This window comes from Tetranychus urticae, chromosome 3 (assembly GCF_039701765.1).
Source record: "Tetranychus urticae isolate SD_2017Ah chromosome 3, NJAU_TeUrti_SD_1.0, whole genome shotgun sequence".
NCBI lineage: Eukaryota > Metazoa > Arthropoda > Arachnida > Trombidiformes > Tetranychidae > Tetranychus > Tetranychus urticae.
The window spans coordinates 7,590,076-7,614,992 of NC_142960.1; the positions used below are offsets into that span (position 1 = coordinate 7,590,076).

Consider the following 24,917-nt stretch of genomic DNA (forward strand, 5'->3'; position numbering starts at 1 on the left):
AATGTAGGATTTTATAGCATTGGAAAAGAATGAGACAAATTTTGATACTTTTAAGAATTAATGTTTTATTCCAAAGCAGGGTTAAGATTAGGTGAGTTTTTCAAGGAAATATAAAGTGACCATTTCATGTAAGAAAAAAAAGAAAGCGAAAAAGATTCGAGCGTGTTGAAATGTGTCTGCATATTCAATCTCTTCAGATACTTTGCTCTGGTTTACGGACATCATCGATTTTCAAAATCATCTTGACCAGTTGAGTTGCTAAAGAGATTTGTTGTTTTTTACTGGTTAGCGTTTCAATGACATTTTGAACTTTCATGTCTGAAAAAAATAAAAAAACGTGTCAGTGGCAAGAACATGAGGACAATGTTGACAAGGTGGATAAGGGAGGACAGAAAAACTTACCATTGGTTCCTTTGTTAAGACAATCGATACCAAGCCATGGATTATTCTCAAGCTTTTGACGAGCTTTTAGATCTGTAACCACATCAATTGCAGAAAGTCCGCTATTCTCAGATAAAGCTAATGGAATACTGTCCAATGCATCAGCAAAAGCACGAAGAGCATACTGTTCGATTGTGGCAATCTTATTAGCTTGTTCAGCAACAGCTAATGAGCAAGAGATTTCTGCTGCTCCTCCTCCATAGACTACTCGGTTATCACGAACAAGATTCCTCACTACACAAAGGGCATCGTGAAGAGACCTTTTAGCTTCTTCAACAATCATTTTATTACCTCCACGAATAAATATGGTGACAGCTCGGGTATTAGGACACTTTTCAATGACCAGCATTCTGTCTTTGGTAGTACCAAAGCTTACTTCTCTGACCAGACCAGCAGTTCCTAGCTTTTCAGGGCTAAGTTCTTCGAAACGAGGGACAATTCGTCCATTGGTTGCAATAGCAATCAACTCAATTTCAGGTCCACCAACCCATCGAACAGCAGGTAATTCTCTTTGTAAAAGTAAATGATTTGCTTCATCATCAAAACCCCATTGACAAATAACTAGGTTAGCACCAGAGTCTTTGACTCGTTGAACCATGTCATCAAATTTTTCTTGCTCATACTTTCTTAAAGCTCGGTAATCTTCGACAGATTTAACGTCCAACTTATGTTTGGTCTTTGGCTTGGGAGGTTCGAAAGGACATGTGAGAATAGCCAATTTTACATCTTTAAGTTCTTTGGGCATCTGGGGGTGGCTAAATTGCTTATCAACTATCACACCTTTAACTAAAACGGTATCTTCCAATCTACCTCCTTGTTTTGCTTCCATTTTAATTAATTCAAAGTCTACGTCTTTTCTTTCCAAATCAGCAACAGACATTACAGCATCAACTGCTATTTCGGCAAATTGACGGAGACATTTGTTAACAATTTTTGACCCTAAAGTAGTTTGGGCTGTTTTTATAAGAGGTTCCAAATTATCTCTACTAACCGGGAATTTGTCACTGATATTATCAAGATGATCTATTGCGTATTTAGCAGCCATCTCAAAACCCTCAGTAATACGGATGGGGTGAAGCCCTTTATCGAGTAGTAATTCAGCTTGAGCTAAGAGAGCTCCAGCAAGAACTGGAAAAATAAAATAAAATTTATGAGTGTTGGTCAAACTTCAGAGTATTGGTATATTAACATAAATCCATACAACGGTTTGTTGATCGATTAAATTAATCTTGCACAGTGTCTGAACAATTTTACCAAGCAAAAATGGTAATTGAAATTCGCTGTGCTTTAAGAATCTAAGCCAACCCATTTTTATTAACATACCTACAACACCGGTAGTGCCATCACCAATCTCGTCGTCTTGAGACTGGGAAAGTTGGACCATTAATTTAGCGATTTCGTTTTCAACATCCATCATCTTAAGTATAGTTGCCCCATCATTAGTTATGGTTACATCTCCATCAGAAGAGACCATCATCTTATCCAAACCTTTGGGTCCAAGGGAGGTTTGAATGATGGTTGAGATAGTTCTTGAGGCAACAATATGTGCCTAATATGAAAGAAAGCATGACAAAGATGAAAATTAACAATTTAAAATAGAATAAAACAAACAAATGTTAAAAGATAAAAGAGAGTAAAAAAATTATTAAATAAGTAACCCACCTTTAAAGCCTCAAGTCCACTGAGACGTTTTTGTTTCTCTTTAAGAATAAAGAAAGGACGGCCATATTCGTCAAAGGCAAGTGTTCCAATAGATGTCATATTGTCAACTTGCGATTAAACGAAAAATTTAATTAAACAATATAACAATAAATTAAAACTACCAAACACGTTGTAAGCAATTACAATTAAAGCTGAACAATCTAGGGGAGGGTAACCACAAAGAGATCTTGGAGCAACAACGTGCTTAGGGTGGAAACCAAATAACGCCATCTACCTCTCAATAGGTGAAGTTTTCATTCGATGAAAATTTTTGCAAATTATAAACCAAATTAATAATAAACACTTATCATGATCATATTGGAAGAACAATGAAGAGTTGCTGAAGAAAAGACTATAAATGTAATTAGAGGGAAGTCAAACCTTAAATACAGCCAAAGAAAATGAGATTAGCGTAAAATAATTCAACTTATCGCACACAATCAAACTTGATCCATTGGGAATTTTGATAAGAGAAATGATCAAAAAATAATTAACATAGTACCTTAAAAGGTATGATTTCGGTAGACATTTTTGTCTCATAAAAACTCTCCAAGAATCAAGTTTGATTGTAGAGCCACAAATTATTTCACGTTAAACACTTTGATTGCATGATTTAGACGATCTATGATTAGTCAATCATTTTTACATTATCATTTATTGTGATTAAAAACCACCAATCAATACAAGCATCAATTGTTTCCCCTATTAAAGTCATCAAAATACATTTCTATTTAAAGAATGTTCAACATGAAAGTTGATTAGAGCAACATTTCAACAAAACATGTTAATTTTTATAAAAAATTGAGGAAGTGGTTTGGAAAAAAGTAAAAAGATGGCGACACTATTTGAACCTCGAAGAAAATACGAAAACCAAAACAACTTTTTAACCAAAAAATAACCAAAGCTAATTGTAATGATAATTCTGACGGAAGGATGGGCGTGATAAGGTGGTTTCTTTTTTCAGTGATGCGTTTAAATAATACGAGATTCGCTATTCTCTCTCTAAACAGATAAAAGACTCACGTACTTTTCACTAATACCTTTTAATAACCACTTTGAAAATTGGTGAGGAAACTTGATCAAGTCTTGCTGACCAGTTTCCATGTGAATACAGTTTTTGTGATTTTGTGATATAAACAACTCATTGGACTAAATTTAATCAACATTAATCCAACTTGGTAAAGTAAAGTTAAAAGTTTTAGAGAAATCTTTTCATCCACTTCGAAGTTTTTTGCTGGCAACTTTTACATTGGCGCTTTTTTGTTTTCAAATCAAAAGACTATTTTGATTAAACATCAATCAACTATTTAGTTGATTTGATTTATCCGAAGCATTGGAGCTCAATGATGGATACGAATGTGTACAAACGAGCTTTCCCTCTTTTCTGGTTCCTTCTACTCATAGCATCTGTGAATACACAAAAAAGTAAGTAATCAAATTTTTTGAACTTTTCAATTGTTATTTCGTTTAAAAAAAGTGAGGAATGCTGATTACCCATAGACTTTCATTGTTAGTTATGCAAAATCAAGCTCAAATGTTTGTGGTCAGATAATCTAACATTTCTTTCTACTTTTTTGAAACGGAAAACACTTCAGGCAAACTTTTCGACCTTATCAAAGTTACAATTAAAACAATTCATTTCCATTGTTTACCTAAATCAATTGCCGATGACCAACGAAATCATGATCACTTCTGAACAATTAAATCTCAATCACGTCAATTAACTTTCAATTTTCAGTAAAGTAAACATTAAAATTGAATAAGTCAACTTGAAGTGACAATTTATTATAACACACTTATGATTGATGAATGGTTAGCCAAAACAGCAAAACATGGTTATGTTGACAAATTGTGAATAATTACGCTAACTTGATAATATACAATTAGCTGAATTGCCGGACCAGAACCAAGAATTTACTTGTTATCCAACAAATTCAATGTTAACAAAATAGTATGAAATCATCTCCAAAGATCCTTATTTAAGAGAAAAAGTTATCTCTGTCAATCTGATTCACTGTCAAAAGTAAAGTTGACATTAGATTGACAATAATATGTTCTTGATCAAACTAATCATTATAAACAGCAAAACTATACTTTCCAAATCACTTTTGATTGTTGACAGGTTTAAGCCCGGAAGGCTAGAGATAAAAAAGATGAATGATTAACCATTTTCCTGGCTTCCTTTGACTTTTCTCTTCCTTTCTAATGATCAAATGCGCTTCCATTAATCATCTGATTCCTTTGTTTTTATCATGGTCCCTGTTTCCAAATTAATAAGACATTTCAATTAGATGGTTAAAACCATTCAAGGTTCATTCCTAGATTCAAATAAAAATAAAAAATTCAATCAAAATCAATATATTTCTCATATCAATGTAACTCACATGTAACAAAAAAAGGGCCATGAGCTGGTTACTCCAGAAACATGTTAGTCCAGATTTATCCAAGAATATGTTTCAATAAACAGACGAAAGATCTTTCACTGTAGCTTTTGTTGCTGATAATACTGCCAATTATGATTGAAACAATTGATAATTAAGATTAAAGAAGGTCAGATACGTTAAAATAATAATGAAACTGAAAATGATCCTTTACTCATCAATCGCCTTCGATTTGAATCCTATCGGGATTGCATATCTTGATCCAAAGTCTCTTGTTTACCATTTTAATTTTACCCGTTAATTTTTGAATCTTGTTTACAAGGTTTAACCTGTTGTTTGTTTACTGATTTTGTGATACTTTGTAATTTTATTGTGTTGTTAATAAGTCCAGGATTAATTAACTCTTGTTGATCAACTGTAATTTAATAATTCAAATATTAAATGTTTACTTCAGTTTAAAATGTGGTTCGCTCTTGAAAATTATAAAACGCAACCATTTTTTTTTGCTTCAGATCAAAACCAAACCTTAATTTACTTTCATTGTTTGATCTTAATCATCTGGAATTTTGAGATGCTTTCAAAGGTAAGTTTGATTATTTTGTGAATCAAAAACCATTTTCAACATAATTTCAGGGTCGATAAAGATATATTTGCATAGTTAAAATTAAAATCTTGACCAGATTTTTTCTTCTCCTAGAAAATGGTCTTACATTCAGGTAACATAATTAGCTGTAAATAAAATTAACAGAAAGGATAATTTAAAATGAAGAAAAAAAATTAACAAAAACGATGAAACCCCATTGAATAGTTAGGAATACTAATTAGATAGTACAATTAAGATGTAATCATAATTTTTCAAGCTAATGATTGAAAAAAGCAAGAAAACATAAACTGTAAATTTTGATGTTTAAATGGTTTAGTATTAGTTAATAGTGATTGTTGACTAAGAGGAAAAATGGACAATTTAATTAGAAAAATTTAAATGTTGTTGGTTAGTGAATGTATCTGAATTGGTTGGTTGCATGTGTTGATGAGTTATAAAAGGTTGAACCCAACAAAAGCATGATAAACCCATGCAAGACAAGCCCAAATCAAATCAAGTTTACTTTTAACAATTTAAGATGATATGGGTAATAGCAATTGAAATTTGTGGCAATTAATCAGTCAACAATCTAACGTGACTCTAGGTGACTCCAGGTCAGTCAATTGAACCACAATTAATATAATTAACCAACCAAGTAACACAATTGACACACAAGAATAAGGTTTGTCAATGAAACAAGTTGTTACCTTTACTCGGTGTTACGATTATTAAATAACCAAATTTGATGATTTGTGTTTAAATTAAATTTCCAGTTAACCTTCAATTGTTAAACAAAAACATTGATAATACAGTTTAATATCACAAATAATATCTAATAGCAAGTTTCACCAATCATCACAGTTGAAGTAAAAATGAAGATTATCATGAAGATGATGGAGCCCTTGAAGACGCTGAGATGGAATCCTTGAAATGCCAATTTCAATCAATTGAAAATTGGCGTGAAAAAACAAAACAAAACCAAAAAAAAATGGCTAAAAATCGTCAAGATGAAGTTCTGAGCAAAATTTTGATTGAAGAAAAAAGAGAAGATGAAAAAGGTTTCATGAAAATCATGAGATGTTTCAATGAAAAGACGATGATTATGGTTGAGCTTCTGATTTTTGAATAAACCAATGAACCGATTAAAGCTGATCAATTCTGGTAAAAGTGAAATGAAAATTGAATGAGAAACTGATTTACGGATTAACATGGTTCCAATATATTATCAAACCCTTCATGTTTATTAACAACAATTAACATTGAATAATCTATTGTTTATCAACACAAAGAAATTGATCCAAATGAGGAATGAAAGTGAGGTTAATGTTAAAAGGTTGATAACCAAAATGAAGCTTCTTTTCGCACTTCAATTGTTCATCTGATTTAATTTCAAGGTGCACCTAGTGTTATCAAGATTCAGATGAGGATGAGATGAAGGTAATTGTTTGTTGCCTTAGTTAATTGTGAGAAACAAGAGGAAACTAGTTTAACCATGATTCTGTTGAAATCTCAATGTAAACCTTTCCTTAACCAGAGTAGTTAACATTTTACAATATTTACTGGTCACGCAAATAATTTACTAAATTAATATAAGCTATTAAAAGTCAATGTCCAATTGTCCATTTTGATTTTTGTCCCTTCAAGTAGCCATGTTTGATTAGAGGACACATTTTAATGAATTGAACACGAAATAATGCATTTAAGACATTTGTTAAATGTCCATTCATTTCAACCATTAATATTAATATGATTCATTTTTCTGTTGTCAATAAACATTTATGGTTAACATTAACAACTGTAATCATGTACAATTTACTAATCATTGTTTTTGATCCTTCACTTTACCTGATGCTGTTTTATGGATTACCTGGCTCTTCATTCAGGTCAAGATCATATTCACATTGAAATGTGAACTGACTTTGCACAGTTAACAGTATTTGTCAATCAAATTTGATTCACTAAATGGTCAAAAGAAATAGGTAAAAATTAAAAAAAATTAGCTGAGAAACAATTAAACTTTTTTTTTATTACATTCTACATTCAATTGATTATTTGGTTTCACAGTAGATTCAAGTTGTAACACAATTGAATGAAGATTAATTGATGAGAAAAGGTTGGTATAAGTTTTAATTGTTACTCGGATATTGATCATGATTTGGTGTCATTGGTGTAATGTAGTTGATAGTCAATTGATATGTTAAAATGATGGGTCAATGATTGTGTTTATAATGGATTTAATTGTGGTGAGAAGAAACGATGAAGTTCAATCGTTCCTGGTTCAATTGCTGAATTGTGTTTATCAATTATATTTTTGTAATACATGTGATTATGTTAAACCGGTTTAACCCAATTTGGGTAAACCAAGAACTGTTGTAACCTTGATTTTAAATAAACCAAGAGATTTACCTTTCATTGGTTAAAGCCCAAAATGACAAATTAACTTTACTTTTTGCCCAACAATTAATCATTTATAATTATATTTTTTTTATTACAATTGTATAGCAAACATCCTATTATGTGTTCCAGAGGATTTAATCAATGAATGTCATACAATGGCTAATCTTTTTCCAGGTCTGATAACTTGTATTTCAGCTAAAGACAAGTAAGTCACGATTGTGCCTTTAACTATCATTACCATTTAACAAATTTCACTGAATTAATCATCATGAATCAACATGATTATCAACATAATTATCCTTAATGTATTCATATCAAAATGACAAGCTTAATGATATTACAGAAGCCCTGTTTGTTTGTATTATTGACGGTGGTGGATGATCAAGATTCATTTGAAAGGTGAAAATAAAGGTGGATAAAAGGGAGGTTTGAGGTGGTATTAATTTTAGATGATGAAGGTGATTTGATAGATTCTCTGGTCAGTATATTAATGTTGATTGGTTGGTAGTAATTAAATGAACAGTTTGAGAACATTTAACTCATGTTGCAAAGGAATCCAGTGTAAACACATTGAAAAAAAACCTTGCAGTCCACTTGTTGAGCTTTACATTGATTGAACAAATCACAGTTAGCAAGGTTTTTTTAATCACAACTAAACAACATTATAAATAATTTAGTGATTGTACAGCAATCAAAAGTCCATTTAGCGAGTCCAATCATTCAAAATGATCCGTATTTCATACAAAATAATGATTGTTAGGAAGTAAAAGAAGCTTGCTTACAAAAGGTGAACATAGATTTGGATATAATCAACTAATTGTAACCATTGTAACCTTGTAGCATTTGTTGACTATAATTAGATATATTAATGAATTAAAAGAAGCAAAATTGTAATAAATGTCTATTAAATCTTTGATGATAGCAACGATATTTAAAACAATGAGATGAATAATCATGATCAAAGTTAACACTTTGTTTACAAGTTGAATGATGCAGCAAAAAGAAATGATTTGGAGGGAAATTTGAATTTCCTTTAAATTGAACAAAATAATTAAAATTGGTAAATTAACAAACAAATTAGCAGCTTTTTCACTCCATTTTTAGGTTAATTATTGCAAGTTGATTAGTTTGGTATAAAAATATATTTAATTCAATGGAAACAATCAACAATCAATTAACAGGAAAAGGCTTTTGAGTTTCACATAAAAATGCATCCAAGTTGCCATTCATTTAGATAATTTATAATCAAATGATTCACGATTAAGTGTTAATTTAATTTGCACCTGAAAATAACAATCAATGAAGCCTGATTCAATAATAGACAAAAATTCAATGAGTATAAACTGATTAAACATGGAAAGTATTAGTTGATATTTTCAGACAATTTTCAATGTTAATCGAAGCTGTTGATTGTTGCAGTTGATCATTAATCAGTTTGATGAAGTGACGCTTAAATCAGCAGGCAAAAGATGATTGTGATTAACCAGAAACAATCATATTACAATCATATTACAATCTTATTTACAATTATATTTCACTGAGTTTACTTGATGATCATTAATAATGCTTATTCAATCCTAATGAGACTTTTTATTTTCTCGGTCAATAAGTTTCAATGAAAGCTATCAGTTGATTGTTAACGATCAATAAATTGTTGCAAAAAAAGTGATAACTTTATTTCAACTTTCAATGTATTTACTGACAAATCAACTTGAAAATTAATTGCATTTCACTTACAAATCGTTTACATTTATCTTAATCATTTTGACTTCTTCATCGAATCATCAATGAAATTAATTATTCTTGATGTCGATTCATTTTTAATTACAATTTTAAAGTGGGTGATCAAGCTTGTTAATCAATTAACATAAAAGTATGAAAATTTACCAAAAAAATTGTTCAACATTTCAAGGTTTAACTTACCTTTGATTTGCCATCAAAATTCAATCATTAACTCATCATTTATTGAAAAATAGTGGAAATAAATTGTCTAACAATTTATATTTATCAATTTGATTCAATTGAAACGGTATTTATTTGTATTGATAAGGAACAATGTTTAACTCGCAATTTCATTGATATTATTTTCAATTCAATCTTAACAGTTTATTGTAATGATGATTAAAGGAGTAAATAATAGATTTAATAAAAATAGTAAATAAAGACGATGAATGTCAATTGTATTGATACAAAGGAAGGTTGTATTAGTTTCAATTGTTGTTATTGATTGGAATCAATTGCGAATCCATTGATTTTTGTATTAATGTTAACAAGATTAGTTAGCCTTGTAGCCATTAATTGTTGATGTAAATGAGATTTTATTGGTTTTACTGTTGATGGTAACAATTAGGCAAACTGGTCAATCAATGTTCAAACGTTGCACTCTAAATCTATCCTTTGAATATGAAATGAGAAGCTATAAAGCTTTGTAATCAAATGATTACCTGGAGGCTTCAGAAATGCTTAAATTTACATTTAATATGTAACCACACAGACAGAAATGAAACCACCTCAATATTATGATTGTTAAATAATATATAAAATACTGATCATAAACTATTATCATGTTTATGGATTTTATTTTCAGGTTTATGAGCAAGCTTCTGTTGTATTGCTGATAATTTACAATGATAGAGGTAATGAGATGAGTTAAGATGAAGCTGACTTGGTGACCATCCTTTGTTTTTTTCATGTAACCATCCGCAGGGCATTTGATGTATTATTAATATATTGTAAAACAATAATAGTTAGATTGTTGAACAATTAAACTTGGTAGCAACATTGGGCTTTGTAAATGTAGGAACAAATGTGTTACGAGGAAACAAGGTTAACACTGTTTGTATTGAGTTAGGCCTAAGTCAAGTGGAAACGAAAAACCAAGGCTTTTAAGGCTCATCATTATTTCGTTAAATGATGTTTCTCAGCATTTCTTTATAACAGTCTTCATTAGCTAATTGTTGTTTCCTTTTGACAATCATGTAAATTAGAGATGACGATGAGTTGATCAAAAATTTAGGTGTATAAATAAGGCTTACACATCATCAATGACAGTTACCTACAACAGCAACGTTTACAATAGATATTCCGATGATTATTCTGATGGTTCTGGTGATGATACATTAATGGTGTTGTTTGGTTCCTTTTATGACGCACTTTTCTTCCACAGAGTTGATGATCATGATTCATGATCTACAATTATAACCATTGTCATGAGAAGTTGCTTTTTACTTCTAATCCAAGCTGCCATTAAAACTCGACTTTCGTTGACCTTAATCATTTTGTTCCTGTTTCCCATTTCAATTGAACATTAGACATCAACTAGATAGTTAAAAAAATTATGTTTAGTTAATTATCAAACTAAAAATTCAATCATTAAAATCAATGGTTTTACCTTCAGCAGCTTTTCAATGTTTTACTTACCAAATGCAAATCCTATAGCAGGTCTTACAGGTTTCATTATTATTTAACAATAATTGAGCTTTTTTGATGGATTGGTTAGGATTAAAATTTCATGGTACAACCGATTGGTGTGACTAGGTGAAAGTGTTTCTCCATTAAAGATGCTTCCGTAATCAATAACAGCTGAAAAATGTTGAGCTTCTCAGGATTCAGGGCAATCTGAGCCTCGTGATTTCCATTGCGTCCTTGGCTTTGGTATTAACAGTCATTGGCAATTAAACTTGAAAATATATTTCATTCGTTTTTTCCCTCAATTTTGCTTCAATTTCTTTCATTTCCAAATCTGTTCAGGTTAAAAATAAGAGAATAAATTAACAAATTAACAAATTAACAATATAATTCATAGATTAATTAACAAACAAAAGCAAAATAAACAAAAACGCTAAACAAAGAGGTAGCAGTTAATGCACTTTGCCTTGCATCTGATTGTGGACCATTGCTATATTAAAAATGTTTCAATCGTGTAAAAAGCATTTCATTATTTAGAGTAAATTTTGATCCTAATTGTTAAGTGTTTTCCTGAACAATTTATTAATGAATCAAGTTGCGTAGATTATATAGGAATTTCAATTTACTTTCAAGTTGAAATAAAAGGAAAGGTAAAGCAAAATGTATAACCAAAGTAACCTTGTTCATTAGATTGAAATAAGGTGCTGAACGTTTTTACTATTATCACGGTTAATATTGAAAGAGTTGCACGATTTTCAAGAAAATACATTGGAATAGAAATCTGATTGAATTTGAAAATTGATTTCATGAAAAGCAAAACTAAAATGATATTAAAATACAGAGAAGAAAGTCAGGCTAAAAAGTCATTTCTAAATGTTCATTTGAGTTTATTACATAAAAGCTGATTCCTGGACGAGTCTCATTTGTTTTCTTCATGAATTTCAGCTTTTCATTTTACAACTGGTTTTACCTTTTTCATTTCACTTTCTTTTGTCATTATAAGGGTTTAACACATGAATTCAACTGCCTACCTGAGCAAGGAGGCTCATCACCAAAATAATAAACTGAGAGCAAAAAAGATGAGATAAAAAACAAATCTCAAATTGATACAAAAATAAAAGTCTTTTTGCGTGGTTGCTGTATAATTATTTCAACTCATACGTGAGCGATTGGATGATCATGGTTATCTTTGAAAATGATTATCAGCTTGAAGATGAAAACATGAGGTTCAGAGATCCAGAACATAATTCAAAATTGATTTGTTGAAACTTGAACATTAATCTTATGCTTTCCATTTTACAGGTTTGCTTGCATGGGAACAATTGCTCGAGGTGAAGCCGACACTATGAATGTTGATCCAGAGGATCTTTACCTGGCTGGATCGATATTTGGACTTGAACCTTTTTTGATGGAAGAATATGAGCGAAGTAATTAATCGATAATTTTTGTACCTTTTCATTGCAACTAATTATGTCTTTATTTGTGTGTTTTCAGGACGTTTCAGGTATCGAGCAGCTGTCCTTATACCTAAGAGTTCAGACATTTCCTCGATAAATGATTTGAAAGGTAAAAAATCTTGTCACACTGGTTATGGACGGAATGCTGGTTGGTACATGCCGATGGGACAGTTGATCTCTGAAAGAGTAATACAACAAGATTGTCGAAGTTTACTTCACACGGCTTCCAATTTTTTCAGTCAAAGTTGCCTTCCAGGTCGATGGTCTAAAGATCCACTTGTTGATAAACACTTAAGTGAGTCAAATTTAACTCTAAACTACAATTGTTGTTAAACAAAAAGGATCAGTTTAGTTAACTCTTGATTACAATAGTTGTGACGAGTTAACTCAAAACTGGTTTGTCGTTTGATGAAAGGATCCAAAAATATTTCACTTTTGTCATTGTGAATGTGATTTGGTTAATTGTTGTCTTCAAAAGCTCAATACAGTTTGGTTGTTGGTTCAAAATTAAAAGTAAATCAATGTACTGCCACTAGATTATCTGTTCACTTGAAATTAACATGGTTAATATTTTAATGTGTTTATGAGTTTAGTGTTACTTTCATCCTGAGCTTTGAAACAAGATTTTAAACTCAGTTGCACCATTTAATTTAATTGAAAGCAAGACAAATATTTTCCAATAATTTTTTTATTCAAATTTATTCATTTCTATTTTATTCATTCTTGTGAACCCAATCTTTAAAACCCTTTCTATTTTGGTAACAATCTTTTGCTTTGGTCAACGAAAATCACCTTGTTTCAGTTTCAAAGTAATTTAATTGTTTTTGGTTTTGTAATTGTTGACCGTAAATAGTTGATAAATAAGATTGTATTTGTACCAACAATGAATAGGCCGAAGACATCTGTTGACATTGAAGGCGAACAAGGCTCTTTGTAAAGATGTTGATATAAGGAGAAACTCAAGATTCCAGATAATCCAGCGGCTTTGATTAAAGAGATTAGATTAAGAGTGTAAATTATCCATTTTGGAGCAAGAATGGATCGAGATCGAACCAAATAATAGAATGACATGATACTCAGATAGGTTACATGAATCAGAACCATAAGCGGATAATAACTGGGAACAAATTTGCTACCAAAAATGTAGAAAGCGTAAATTAATGTTGTGATACGGTAATAGATGTGGGATAAGGTTAATTGTTGCTTGCGAAGAACCACGAAAAGAGTGTCAACAAATTCAATCAATTTAACAAAAGTGAATATATGAACCCAGAAAAGAATGGTTTCCAATTTGTCTCCAAATGGTCCATTAACTGGTGTATGACAGAGGAGCTTTGAAATATGACTTGATTCCTGTTTAATAACCGGAGCTAATAGTCGAACCAATGTAACTGTTTGAGCTATGTGGAGGACAACTCGAATGAGATTCCATAAGAACATAAGTGATCTTAGATGGAAAGGTGATCGCTTGGAGAGCAATCGGCGGATTAATAAGATTATAAACAGGTAGACCATGGATATTGAAATGGTCATAATTAGATGGGTTTCTTGGGCCCATTGGATGTAATCAGTTGTTGAGACTTTGGATATTAAAGATGACTTAATGGAGCTTTCATCTTCCGTAAATAAAGTTGTAACTTCAGTCTGAGCTTCGGTAACAACCTCACTTACCATCTCGGAAACAGTCTCAGGCACTTGAGATTCAACCATTACAACTGGAGCTTCAGGAGTTTCAAAGGTTTCACTTACAGTCTCAATGATTGGTGCAGATTCTGAGACAATGGTCTCAACTACATTCTCGACTATTGGTGGATCTACTCTTTCTGTTACACTTTCAACAAAGGTAACAGCTTCGGTGACTGCTTCACTTGTAGCCTGGGATGCCACTTCGGTTACAAACGTCTCCTGGTTTACAGCTTGGTTTACAACCTCTTCAACTTGGGGAACCATCTCGGGTTGAATGTTGGACTGAACCTCGGAAAAAGTTTCAAAGGTTTGTTGAGCGGCTTGCTCACCAATTTGGTGGTCTACAACTGGCTCTGGATTGAATTGACCTGCCAAATTGTCTTGAACAACATTTTCCACGACATTTTGAGCGACATTTTCAACTACAGCTTCCATTTTAAATATAATTGAATGTCAACACTTTTGCAATTCAATTATCGGTGATAATGAAAAAGAAAAATTCACAATATTTGAATAGAAATGTTTTGAGAAATGTAGATGTTCAGGGGAAGGATGAAAAAATGACTCTTTTTCTGTTTCTATTCAATACTCCTCAATATTGATGAATGGTGACAATTGATCTGACAAAAGGTGAAGTCGACTCGAAGTGGAAATAGTTCAAAGGAATGTACAAGATGATATGAAATTTATTTTCACTTTACAATGATAATGATTTTATGAAGAAAAAAGGAAAAGGAAAAAGTAAAACGATGATGATGAAGAAAATGAACGATATTGATGGAAATGGATAAACAGGTGAACCAATATAAATCCTTAATCAAGTGAAAGGTGCTGTCTTCTGATTAACAATTGGTTAAACCCAAATTTCATATAAACATTGATTAAACTACATTGATACTTGTTTTCATAGACTCGAGTTGACTTGAAATTCATGAATCATTAGGTTAATTTTGGTACAATTTAGGGAAATGTTGAATAAATTGACACATAAAAGGGGTTAATGGTCTGTAACAATCGCTGCCAAATCAACAAATCAACAAGATTAATTTGAATGAGACTGCCTTTGTTTATAAAGCTAACTCAATTACATTTACAATGTCTATTAGTTAAAGATCAATTCCTTTAATGTTATAACATATTGCAAGTTTAATCAGAAAATATCTTCAAGTCTACAATTTTTCGACCCTATTCTGACTGGTCGTAGATAAATTTGTAATGAATTAATCATGAAGATTGAATAGTTTAACCGTGCCATCTTTACTCATCTGCAATCCTACGAACCATTTACATATCACCATTTTCATCATCTCACTCATGCAATTTAGTATCTAATTACTATTAGCAACACCTAATTACTCTGCCTAAGTCTCAATAATTCATCTTTATTACCCAAATATTGAGTTTTTAATGTTTCTGGTTATATCTGTAGTCATATGAGAGAAAGTGAATTTTTAATGAAAATTATCAATGAAATGAATTACATACAATGTACAACTTATCAAGTACAGTATAAGGCTCAGAATTTTCAATTTTTTCAATCTACAGGGTTGAAGCCGTTCCAATATCATTATAAATAATGGAAATTGATTCCTTTTAAAGCAAATCGTTTCCCCAACAAAGTACAATAAGATAACATTGCTAGTTGAACCTTACCTTGACTAAAATATCTTGGGTTTGATTCCTTGATCTAAACTTGGTCTGAATTTCATCTAAATCAGCATGCTAATTGAATTACAGATTATGAACCCGAAACTGTAAACAAGGAAACATTTTCGGTCGGCAAAAACGTTGCTCTTTACATGAGCTTGTCGATAGACAATTTGAATATTTTTATAAATGATTTGTAATTGATAACTAATTGAAAGTAGAAACATCAAGTTTTTTTGTTAATTGTTTAAAGGTTGTTTGTGATTGATGGTTACAATAGTGATTCTTAAGTTGATACAATTAAATTAATGGTTAAACAAGGCTAATGTAACTTCATTGACAATGCTTGGTTGACTTTGTTTACCTTCTTAGGGTGTTTAAGAGACCGTTTAATTAGCTTATGTACATCATATACATATTCATTATCATTGAATAAGATTATCAAAAAGAGTTTCTTAATTATATGTTTTGGTGATTTACTTTGTGGTTAACCTTGTTCACTTACATGTAATGGATTGATGATCCTATAGTTTCAAGTTAATCGTAATTTTGTGCTCAACTTTACCATCTATTTGTTTCACATTAGACAATCATGAGTAAACACAGTCAAAATTGGATAAAGTTGGTCATGAATTTAAATTATAACTCATCACCATAATTAGTAAGAACGGTGAAAAACGACTTTCATTGCCAAGTAAATCAACAGCTGTAAACTTTAACTTTTAGTGTCAACACGTTGAAATTACTGACAGCTTTGTTGAACGTAATTTTTTATAATTTTGAATAAATTCAGGTTCTTTTAATCATCAGCCATTTAATCAATTCGTCGTAAAATATTCTGCCTATTAATAAACCATGGAAAGCCATGAACAACATGGAATGATTCAATCCTTTGACTCAAGTGAATTCCACTAATGATGATAGTCTTGTATTCATTTGAATCTTAAACCAAGGAATTAGAGTTTGTTTCCAGTCTTGGGTAAATAAATCAGATGCAATGACGTTACTCTCAACACCTACACAATGTTTATGCTTGAATTGCCAGTAAATGGATATCCATAGGAAACTACAATCAGCTGTGTAATAATCAACTGATCCTTTAGTTGAGTTGATGATAGTTGTAGAGTTAATCAATAAGCCATCCTTAAATTGTCAACCACCAACCTGTTTGTTTCAATGAAAAACATGTCATTGCCTATGAAATTAGCAAGTCTTTTCTTAATGATGACTAAATATTAATTATTAGCTATTTCTTACGTAGAATTATTTCCTTCTTCCGGGGCAAATCTTTTGTTAGCTATTATTAATGAGCCATCTGTGTTGAGGAGCTATCTTAATGATCAACAGGTTTGATTGAAACAATTAAAAGTTTGACCGGTAAAGTTGCAACGCTTGTTTTACATCAGATCCCATCAGCCAGAGCCTCTGAAAAAAAGTGAAAGTTAATAAACAAGATTAGTAAGTCAACGTAATAAACAAGAAGAGAAATGATTGATTTCATGATTACCATGATGATGGTAAGAAGCATCATGATCAAGGTTGGGCTGAGTTAATTGAAAGTAAAATATTAAGTAACTCTTAAGAGTTTTGATTTGTTTTTAGCATGAAAGAGTGAATTACAATTAAAATACTATCTCAATTTAACCACTTAAACTAACAATTCTGTAACCTTTACTTTCTCCAGCCTCTATTATATTGGTATACATTTAATTACAATACTTACCATTCATTTAAACTTTAAAAGTGACATTGATGGTTGACCAAATCATTTTTGACCCTTTTACAGTAGAAGCTGCAAAGTGTCTCAAAAAGATCGAGCAGGAATCACACAATCAAAATAATTGACACAATTGTGCCATTCTTATCAATAAATTAGCGCTTCATTTTCGTGATATCCACTGATTAGACAGTAAATCATTTTACATTTTCCAACTCAACCATCTATCATAATACCATACTTTAGATGATACAAAATTTTTGGATTTGTAACTAGATGATTTTATTGTGATTACACCATGAATATGTTAATTATCCTTATAACTGTGGGCTGCATCCTACGCATTCATTGATGATAGAACAAAATTCTGTTGAAAAAAGTAAAAAATTTGTAAGAAAGCTTTGGTTAGTTGATTATTATCATGAGACGCAATTACAATACTATTGTTTCCTTACCTTATCCTTAGTAGCTTCTTTGAACATTGAAAGGGGTTCCCTTGTTTTCATGTTTCCAAAACTAACATTCAGTTCAATTCCATTCCAGTGATTGAGTTTCTATTTAATCATCAAATTGAAACTAAAAAATTATAACCAACTAATTTATTAATTAAGGAATCAATGCAACGGCAACAGTAAAAAATAAACGTTAAAATTCAAAAATACCAATGGTTTTAAACCATTGTTCAATCTCACGCTGTGATTGGCTAATTGTCTTTATCAGCAATCAGATTTTTGTGTATCGGTATCAAATGTCGGACTAAATCCTTTACTTTTAGATCCAAGTGATCCAACTTTTTTGTTTACATTCGTCAGTCTTTATCTCGTCTAATGGCAAACAATTTGAATTAGTGTAAAGATATTGATGTAATCAACAGCAAAGGTCATTAGATTGTCAAAAGGATATTTGGTTCAGCGATCAACATTCATAAGTGAAATTATTGAAATTTGTTTTTGGTACGAGTAACACGTATTTTACTTTTACCCATTGAAAAGATCTGCAGATGAAAGGGCGTCATTGTTTTCAATTTTCAATTGAAATCACATTTAACCTGTAAACTTCCTGGCTTACAATCATAATCAACCTACACATTCATTAATTTAGCAATCAACCTCTATTAACCTTTAACTAATTTGGACCTCTTTTAATCCGTCTATTTGTCTTTTTTGTGTGTGTTTTACCATCATCACCATCTTTACAGCCATTATTGAGTTTCAAAGATTTTGTTGAATTTCTATTTTTCAATTTTAGTTGCTTTTTTATTCTACTCAATAAGACTAATTGAATAATCAAATTACCAATTGAAATGATTACTAAACACAAGTTATACAAAGTAAGATTAACTTGTCAACAATTAAACAATTGCAAGGTTAATTGGTCTCTTATATTGAGATTTGTGCCTATCCATAAACCAGTGTGCGTTTTCATTTACTATTGAGAAAAGGTTCATTTTTATTTACCTTGATTCCCAAGGAAAGTGAATAGTAACTTAATACAGATTAAAATTTTTACCAATGTTGATGTTTATTTCACCTTAATTACCAACACTATCTAATTACAGTTCTGTAAATTCAATAGTATATTGACCATTGAAACCTTGATTATAAAGCATCGTTTGATTGTTTTTAAACTAATCAATTTTTCCCCTGAAAATTGATTTCATCAATTTTGCCAAAACCATAAACCAAAATTGTTGACCAAAAAACACAAACTAATTGGCCAATGCAATGCTTTTATCCAGTAATCACCAGATTATCAATGTGACTATATCCAAATAATGATCTTTCCTAATTAGCATAACTAGTAAACCTTAAAGGTAAAAGATAATTTAGGATTAAATTGTTTCAAGCCTTTAGATTTAGTGTTAAAAAACAAAGTTTACAAATACGTTTAAACCTTGAAACCATTGATTTGAATGCAATGAAAAAGATCAAATCTAAAATAGCTTTTGAAGGGAAGACGAAGATGGTGAAATTAATTGTTGATCAGAATCATCAAGGTCTTCATCTTCACTAATGTCCATTTGTATTTGAATATTATGCCAATTGATTGCGTGCCATTTGAAGGAACAGGTTTTAATTGTAATCACCATCAATGTAACATGAAAACAAAATCAAGCAACCACTCAACCCAATGTAAAATAATGTTAACCCAAACCCATTTTGTACAATTGTTCACTTTTGACTTGATTAACCCTCCAATGAATCAGACAGCAATTATCTGTCGATGATCTTAACAAATATTCAAACATATTAATCATTGAAACATCAGAAATTAAATCGTGTCATTCATTATTCAAACACATATTGACCGATACCAACAATTTCAATGTACATTCAGTTTGATGCTTTCCTCTTGATGTTAAGCCTTGTCTCTATGCTTAGGCTCGTCTTACTTTATTTATTATATTAATCAATTGCTATTTTCTTGATTAACAATAGCTGATTAACAAGTGTGTGAAGATGAAGGAAAATCAAAAAGACTCACCCAATCAACCTTGATTAAAGTGCGGGTTATCCTTTTACTTTAACTCAAACCCTATCCTGGTCACCTTGTTGATCCATATACTGAGATCTGTAAATCCAATAATGGCTTGTTTACTGTAAATTAACCAATTCTTATTACATTGTTGTTGCCTTTACCAATTAAATTGCAACCCATTAACGTTTCATAGGTAAAATGTAGTCTTTTGATTGTGATAAATTAAGGTGAAAACAGCCGAGGCCGTTATATACGTTCAATACACACTTCACTAAGCAACTTGTTGGCTCTTTCTGTAAGCTTTTCACTCCTATTGACCAATTCACCAATATAAAGGTCGATTTTTATCATTGATTTTAGCCATTAGCTAATAATGTTGAGATTAGATTTAGTTGATTTTTGGTTGAATTTAAAAGTGTCATTTTCAATTGCATTTAACATTGTTCATAAGTCCATGAATTTATTAGCAATTAGCTGAATAATTTTTGTATAAAAAGATAAAAAGCAAAATAAAAATTAGTCTAGATTTAACGATCACCCCTTAAGGCCTTTCAACATTTGATTCATCAATGTTTACTTTTAATGTAAAACATTTATAACATATTTTTAATCATTGTTTCATCATTAACTTCTGAGTTTACTATTAAATTTAATTTGGATCTTTCTCTCGATAAGGAATTTGCTATCAACGATTGAAAATCAATTATGACGATAATTTAAAACGTATTTATTCAATTTTCCTATTGAAAGACTTGTCTTGTAGCAGCTGGTAAATTCCCTATTGGTAACTTGAACAATTAAAGTGCTGTGTTTTTTTGTGTGTAATCGTCATTTTCATCATTCCTCTTTTCAAGTATCAAATTGAATAAGATGATTTTGCAGTTAATTATCGTGATTGTCCAACATATTAATCAAGATTTGTGTCATATTTAACAATTGAACACAATATTAACTATGACGGTACAACTGGGCAATGTGTTGAAGGAAACTCAAAGTGTTACCAACCGTAATTGATCAACTGAATTTGCCTGTTAACAATTTGCTGGAAAATAATTTAGTAATCTGATTGATTTAACCATTTAATCTCTATTATTAACTTGAGTTAATATCTTGTAATGATTACAATTTAAACATCTTTTACAAGCAAAGGGTGGTTGCGATGATGGCCAACAATATATGCAAAGAAATGCCAGAATTGTAATATTCATGATGAAAGGAGCAAGAAGAAACATTATAATTACTTTCACCAATCAAAATCAAATCATTGATTGACTTTACAATTGTTAAATTACAGTGGAATTGAACATTTGCCTTTGAACGTGTTTAGATTAATTTCAATAACAACAATTAACTTAAGCCCGAAACAACAAAAGGAAAGGAGAAAAGTGAAAGTGTTCATAATGATTGATTCATCAATTGACAACTCATAATTAAAGTTGATGAAACAGTGATTGAACCTTACATTTACTTGGTATTATATTCATACTCTTTTCATCAATAATCATTAACAAGAATATAAAGAAAGCCTGAAAATGTTGCTCAAAATCCTTTAATATCTACCTACCTAACATGTTTTGCTAATTCATCGAACCATGTTATTATTATCTACTTATCTGTGGATAAATTCAATTCTGATGAAATGAATGTCAATTTCGTGCTAAAATAACAAGAGGATGACCTTATACAAAGTTTGCTGATACTTTCAAAGATGTTTAAATTATTGAGAATCACGATTAAAAATTAAGACTATTTCTTAGTTACTTTTATTGATTCCCAATATTACAACCAATAACCTTAACTGCGTAAAAAGTGGCCTCAACCAAATCAAATTAATGTCAGTTAACCTTGGATCAACTATTAAATAGTCAATCGGTTTCTTCATCTCATCACCATGTTATCCTGTATCTTTTTGATTCATTATTATGAGCCAATCTTGAATGAATCGACTTTAATTAGTAGATCAAAAATAGTTTTATCCTTTCATTAACAATAACATTTCTCTAAATGAAATTGTTGCGTTTTATCAGACAATGAATAGTCGAAAATCAATCATGATTTTTTTGAATTATCTTTAATATTTGGCTTCTTCTTTAATTGTTACAGAACGTCAACATCCAAAGCTTTGTGAACTCTGCAAGGATCCATTCAGTTGTTCCGATTCAGATGAATATGCTGGATACGAAGGAGCAATCAAATGTCTTCTCGATGGACGAGGTCAAGTTGCTTTTACAACCATTGAAGCCACGGTTCAATTGTTTGGTAAATTATCACCTGATTTGATTGAGGAATACCAATTCTTGTGTCCAAATGGTGCAAGGGAAAAGATTAATTATAATGCCTGTGATTGGGGTAAAAGACCAAATAACGTTTGGGTTATAAGACCTGATAGACTACAAGATCCAAGAAGAGGTTGGCATTCATTTTTAAATTTTAAACTAACGACAATATATCGATAGTTTGAACTTTTGGTGAAAAGACATGATATTTATATAAATTTACATTTCTTTATTTATATTTCTTTTATTTCTGATAGCCCAAGATCGTAAATTGTTTTACAATTTTCTTGAACAAATACATTTCCGTAATAAGGTAACTCCAACTCGTCCATTCCCTCCTTTATGGTTTGATAAAGTCTTCGTTTCAAGTGTTAATGTGACAAATATTGTTAAAATTGTTGGACCTGGTGGACGAGATACAATGACCTATGGGGAATATTTAAGTGCGTAATTTTACTTCATGATTACATCTCTTTCTAACAACTATGATTCATGGTGTTATTGAAATATTTTTAACTTCAATTTCTGTTTTTTTTCATTTTTTTCTAGGTGAATATGTTAATTCCATTAACCTTTCAACTGGATGCAATAAAAAAATCATTCGATTATGTACATCATCTCAAGCTGAACTATTTAAATGTTTAGATCTTCAAAAAGTGGCTTATTCTCGACGAATTACTCCAGAAATTAGATGTGAAAATCCTGGTTATTCATTAGAAAGTTGCATTAAATCAGTTGCTTCAGGAAATTCTGATATAATTAGTCTTGAAGCTGGTGACTTTTATAAAGCAGCAAGGTAAACTAATCAGCATTTAAATTTGCTTGGTTGAATTTATTTTTCCAAGAACATTAATTTTAATATTTCACTTTCTAATAGATATCGAGGACTTAAACCAATTGCTCGAGAACGTAAGAATGGTACTAACATTGCTTCATATGCTGTGGCAGTCGTTCGGGTTCCAAGTGAAATCAACAGTCTCCAAGATTTAGCGAATGCTTCAGCTTGTTCAACAGGATTTGGAGATATTTCTGGTTGGATTTCACCAATTGGATCACTTATTTCCCAAGGATTGATACCTCGAGAAACTTGTAGTCGTTCATCAGAAGTATCGAGATTTTTCCGTTCTATGTGTGTCCCTGGAGCTGGTGATTATCGTTATAATGTTAATGTTTCTGGTGCCGATGTCTTATGTCGTCTTTGCTCTGGAGATGGTAAAGGTGGCCATATTTGCGAGAAATCAAGTCTTGAATTGTACAATGGGGAAACAGGTGCCTTCCGTTGTTTAGGGGAACGTAAAGGTGATGTGGCCTTTGTCAGCCATTCAACTCCACTTCGTTTCACTGACCGCCATACATTTAATTCAAATGAATATTGGGCTACCAGTTTACGATCAGATGATTTTCGATTGCTCTGTTCTTCAGGTGGACAAGCGCCAATCAAAGATTATGAGAAATGTCACATTGCTCAAGTACCTTCAAGATTTATTGTCACACGGAATAACATCAATTATGAAAATTATACACATATTGTTTCCTTCCTATCAAGTCTTTCCGAGGTATTTACGGGTAAAGCTCGTTACTCATTTAAATTGTTTGGACATTATGAAGGCGAATCTAATCTACTTTTTGGCGATTCAACTGATTCCATTGTCGCTTTGGATGAAGATGCTGATTATACCCAAGAATTGGGCCAATTTCTTCCCATATTGAAAAACATGGACCAAATTGCATGCGAAAACTCAGCCATCTTGCTATCTCATTCAAATAGATTCTTTATTTATATACTTACATTCATTTCAAGCTGGTTAATATTTGCGCCTTGGAATTGACTTTTTAAATTCCAATAAATCTTCAAATTTGAAGGAATGTGGAAGAAATAATATGTTTCTCAAAGAGTTACTCGAAGATTTAGAGTTAAAGACTTATTAGGAACAAAATGGATTCTTTTCCTACAAATTGGTGTAAATAATTGCAATTGAAATTACTATTATCTTTGTAAATGCAATCTTACTTATCTTCTTGTCTACACTTTTTACCAAAATGTTGACTGAAATCAAAATGAAAATCTAAATCAATATTTTTTCCCTATTCAAACCAATTTTTGCTTTCTTTGTTATCGTTTTATTGAAATCTGAAATAAACTCTTATTTTTTGTCGTTACTAATTGTGTATCTGCTTCAGATGCTAATATAGTCTATATAAATATGAGCCAACTCACGAATAATCAAGAAGTAATAGCTTTAAATTACAAGAATAATTAATAGTTTTATCCTTTCATCAACAATAACATTTCTATTAATGAAATTGTTGCGTTTTATCAGACAATGAATAGAAAAAAATCAATCAAGATTTCTTTTGAATTATCTTTAATATTTGGTTTCTTCTTTAATTGTTACAGAACGTCAACATCCAAAGCTTTGTGAACTCTGCAAGGATCCATTCAGTTGTTCCGATTCAGATGAATATGCTGGTTACGAAGGAGCAATCAAATGTCTTCTCGATGGACGAGGTCAAGACATGATATTTATATAATTTACATTTCTTCATTTATATTTCTTTATTTCTTCTAATTGTTCATATCAAAATTTAAGCTCAATAGACGTCAATAGATGGCGAATGCTCACTAGACTTTTTTAGCCTGGCGCCTGAAACTATGGTAACATTTCAACCTTTTGAAATAAAAAATCTAGCGTGTTGCCATTTGTTTACATTTTTGGCTTGGTCTGAATGATTTTAACAAATACG

General features: G+C 31.0%; 3 protein-coding genes and 3 long non-coding RNA genes across 6 annotated transcripts; 1 reads left to right on the forward strand and 5 right to left on the reverse strand.

Annotated features, from left to right (window-relative positions):
* Nucleotides 1-39: 39 nt before the first annotated feature.
* On the reverse strand, nucleotides 40-2,311 carry CCT5 (chaperonin containing TCP1 subunit 5). The gene is made up of 4 exons (XM_015934631.2): nucleotides 2,104-2,311; nucleotides 1,765-1,990; nucleotides 403-1,569; nucleotides 40-318 (listed from the first exon to the last, which is right to left on the reverse strand). Exons 1-4 carry the CDS (start codon nucleotides 2,200-2,202, stop codon nucleotides 194-196), a joined length of 1,617 nt encoding a protein of 538 aa, XP_015790117.1. The 5' UTR covers nucleotides 2,203-2,311; the 3' UTR covers nucleotides 40-193.
* An 890-nt stretch (nucleotides 2,312-3,201) lies between these two features.
* LOC107367034 (transferrin) lies at nucleotides 3,202-24,332 on the forward strand. Its single transcript, XM_015934697.3, has 8 exons — nucleotides 3,202-3,567; nucleotides 7,609-7,708; nucleotides 12,214-12,338; nucleotides 12,406-12,663; nucleotides 22,000-22,305; nucleotides 22,430-22,615; nucleotides 22,722-22,968; nucleotides 23,050-24,332. The coding sequence occupies exons 1-8, from the start codon at nucleotides 3,486-3,488 to the stop codon at nucleotides 23,999-24,001; spliced, it is 2,256 nt and encodes a 751-aa protein (XP_015790183.2). The 5' UTR covers nucleotides 3,202-3,485; the 3' UTR covers nucleotides 24,002-24,332.
* Nucleotides 3,894-5,969, reverse strand: LOC112539364 (uncharacterized). The gene is made up of 2 exons (XR_003083177.2): nucleotides 4,527-5,969; nucleotides 3,894-4,460 (listed from the first exon to the last, which is right to left on the reverse strand). It is a non-coding gene; the product is annotated as an uncharacterized LOC112539364 (long non-coding RNA).
* LOC107367035 (uncharacterized) lies at nucleotides 9,625-11,366 on the reverse strand. The gene is made up of 2 exons (XR_001569796.3): nucleotides 10,924-11,366; nucleotides 9,625-10,821 (listed from the first exon to the last, which is right to left on the reverse strand). It is a non-coding gene; the product is annotated as an uncharacterized LOC107367035 (long non-coding RNA).
* Nucleotides 13,041-15,068, reverse strand: LOC112539361 (long chain fatty acid elongase 1). Its single transcript, XM_025161825.2, has one exon. The coding sequence runs from the start codon at nucleotides 14,487-14,489 to the stop codon at nucleotides 13,173-13,175; it is 1,317 nt and encodes a 438-aa protein (XP_025017593.2). The 5' UTR covers nucleotides 14,490-15,068; the 3' UTR covers nucleotides 13,041-13,172.
* LOC149093287 (uncharacterized) lies at nucleotides 15,915-18,108 on the reverse strand. The gene is made up of 4 exons (XR_016200097.1): nucleotides 17,874-18,108; nucleotides 17,425-17,785; nucleotides 16,959-17,126; nucleotides 15,915-16,865 (listed from the first exon to the last, which is right to left on the reverse strand). It is a non-coding gene; the product is annotated as an uncharacterized LOC149093287 (long non-coding RNA).
* Nucleotides 24,333-24,917: the final 585 nt, after the last annotated feature.

Coding starts and splice junctions, on each gene's coding strand:
- CCT5 (XM_015934631.2), bottom strand. CDS start 2,202: ATGACATCTATTGGAACACTTGCCTTTGACGAATATGGCCGTCCTTTC. Junction 1,991..2,103: donor GTGGACTTGAGGCTTTAAAG/GTGGGTTACTTA, acceptor CTTTCATATTAG/GCACATATTGTTGCCTCAAG. Junction 319..402: donor TCTTAACAAAGGAACCAATG/GTAAGTTTTTCT, acceptor TATTTTTTTCAG/ACATGAAAGTTCAAAATGTC.
- LOC107367034 (XM_015934697.3), top strand. CDS start 3,486: ATGATGGATACGAATGTGTACAAACGAGCTTTCCCTCTTTTCTGGTTC. Junction 7,709..12,213: donor TGTATTTCAGCTAAAGACAA/GTAAGTCACGAT, acceptor TCCATTTTACAG/GTTTGCTTGCATGGGAACAA. Junction 22,616..22,721: donor GACCTATGGGGAATATTTAA/GTGCGTAATTTT, acceptor ATTTTTTTCTAG/GTGAATATGTTAATTCCATT.
- LOC112539361 (XM_025161825.2), bottom strand. CDS start 14,489: ATGGAAGCTGTAGTTGAAAATGTCGCTCAAAATGTCGTGGAAAATGTT.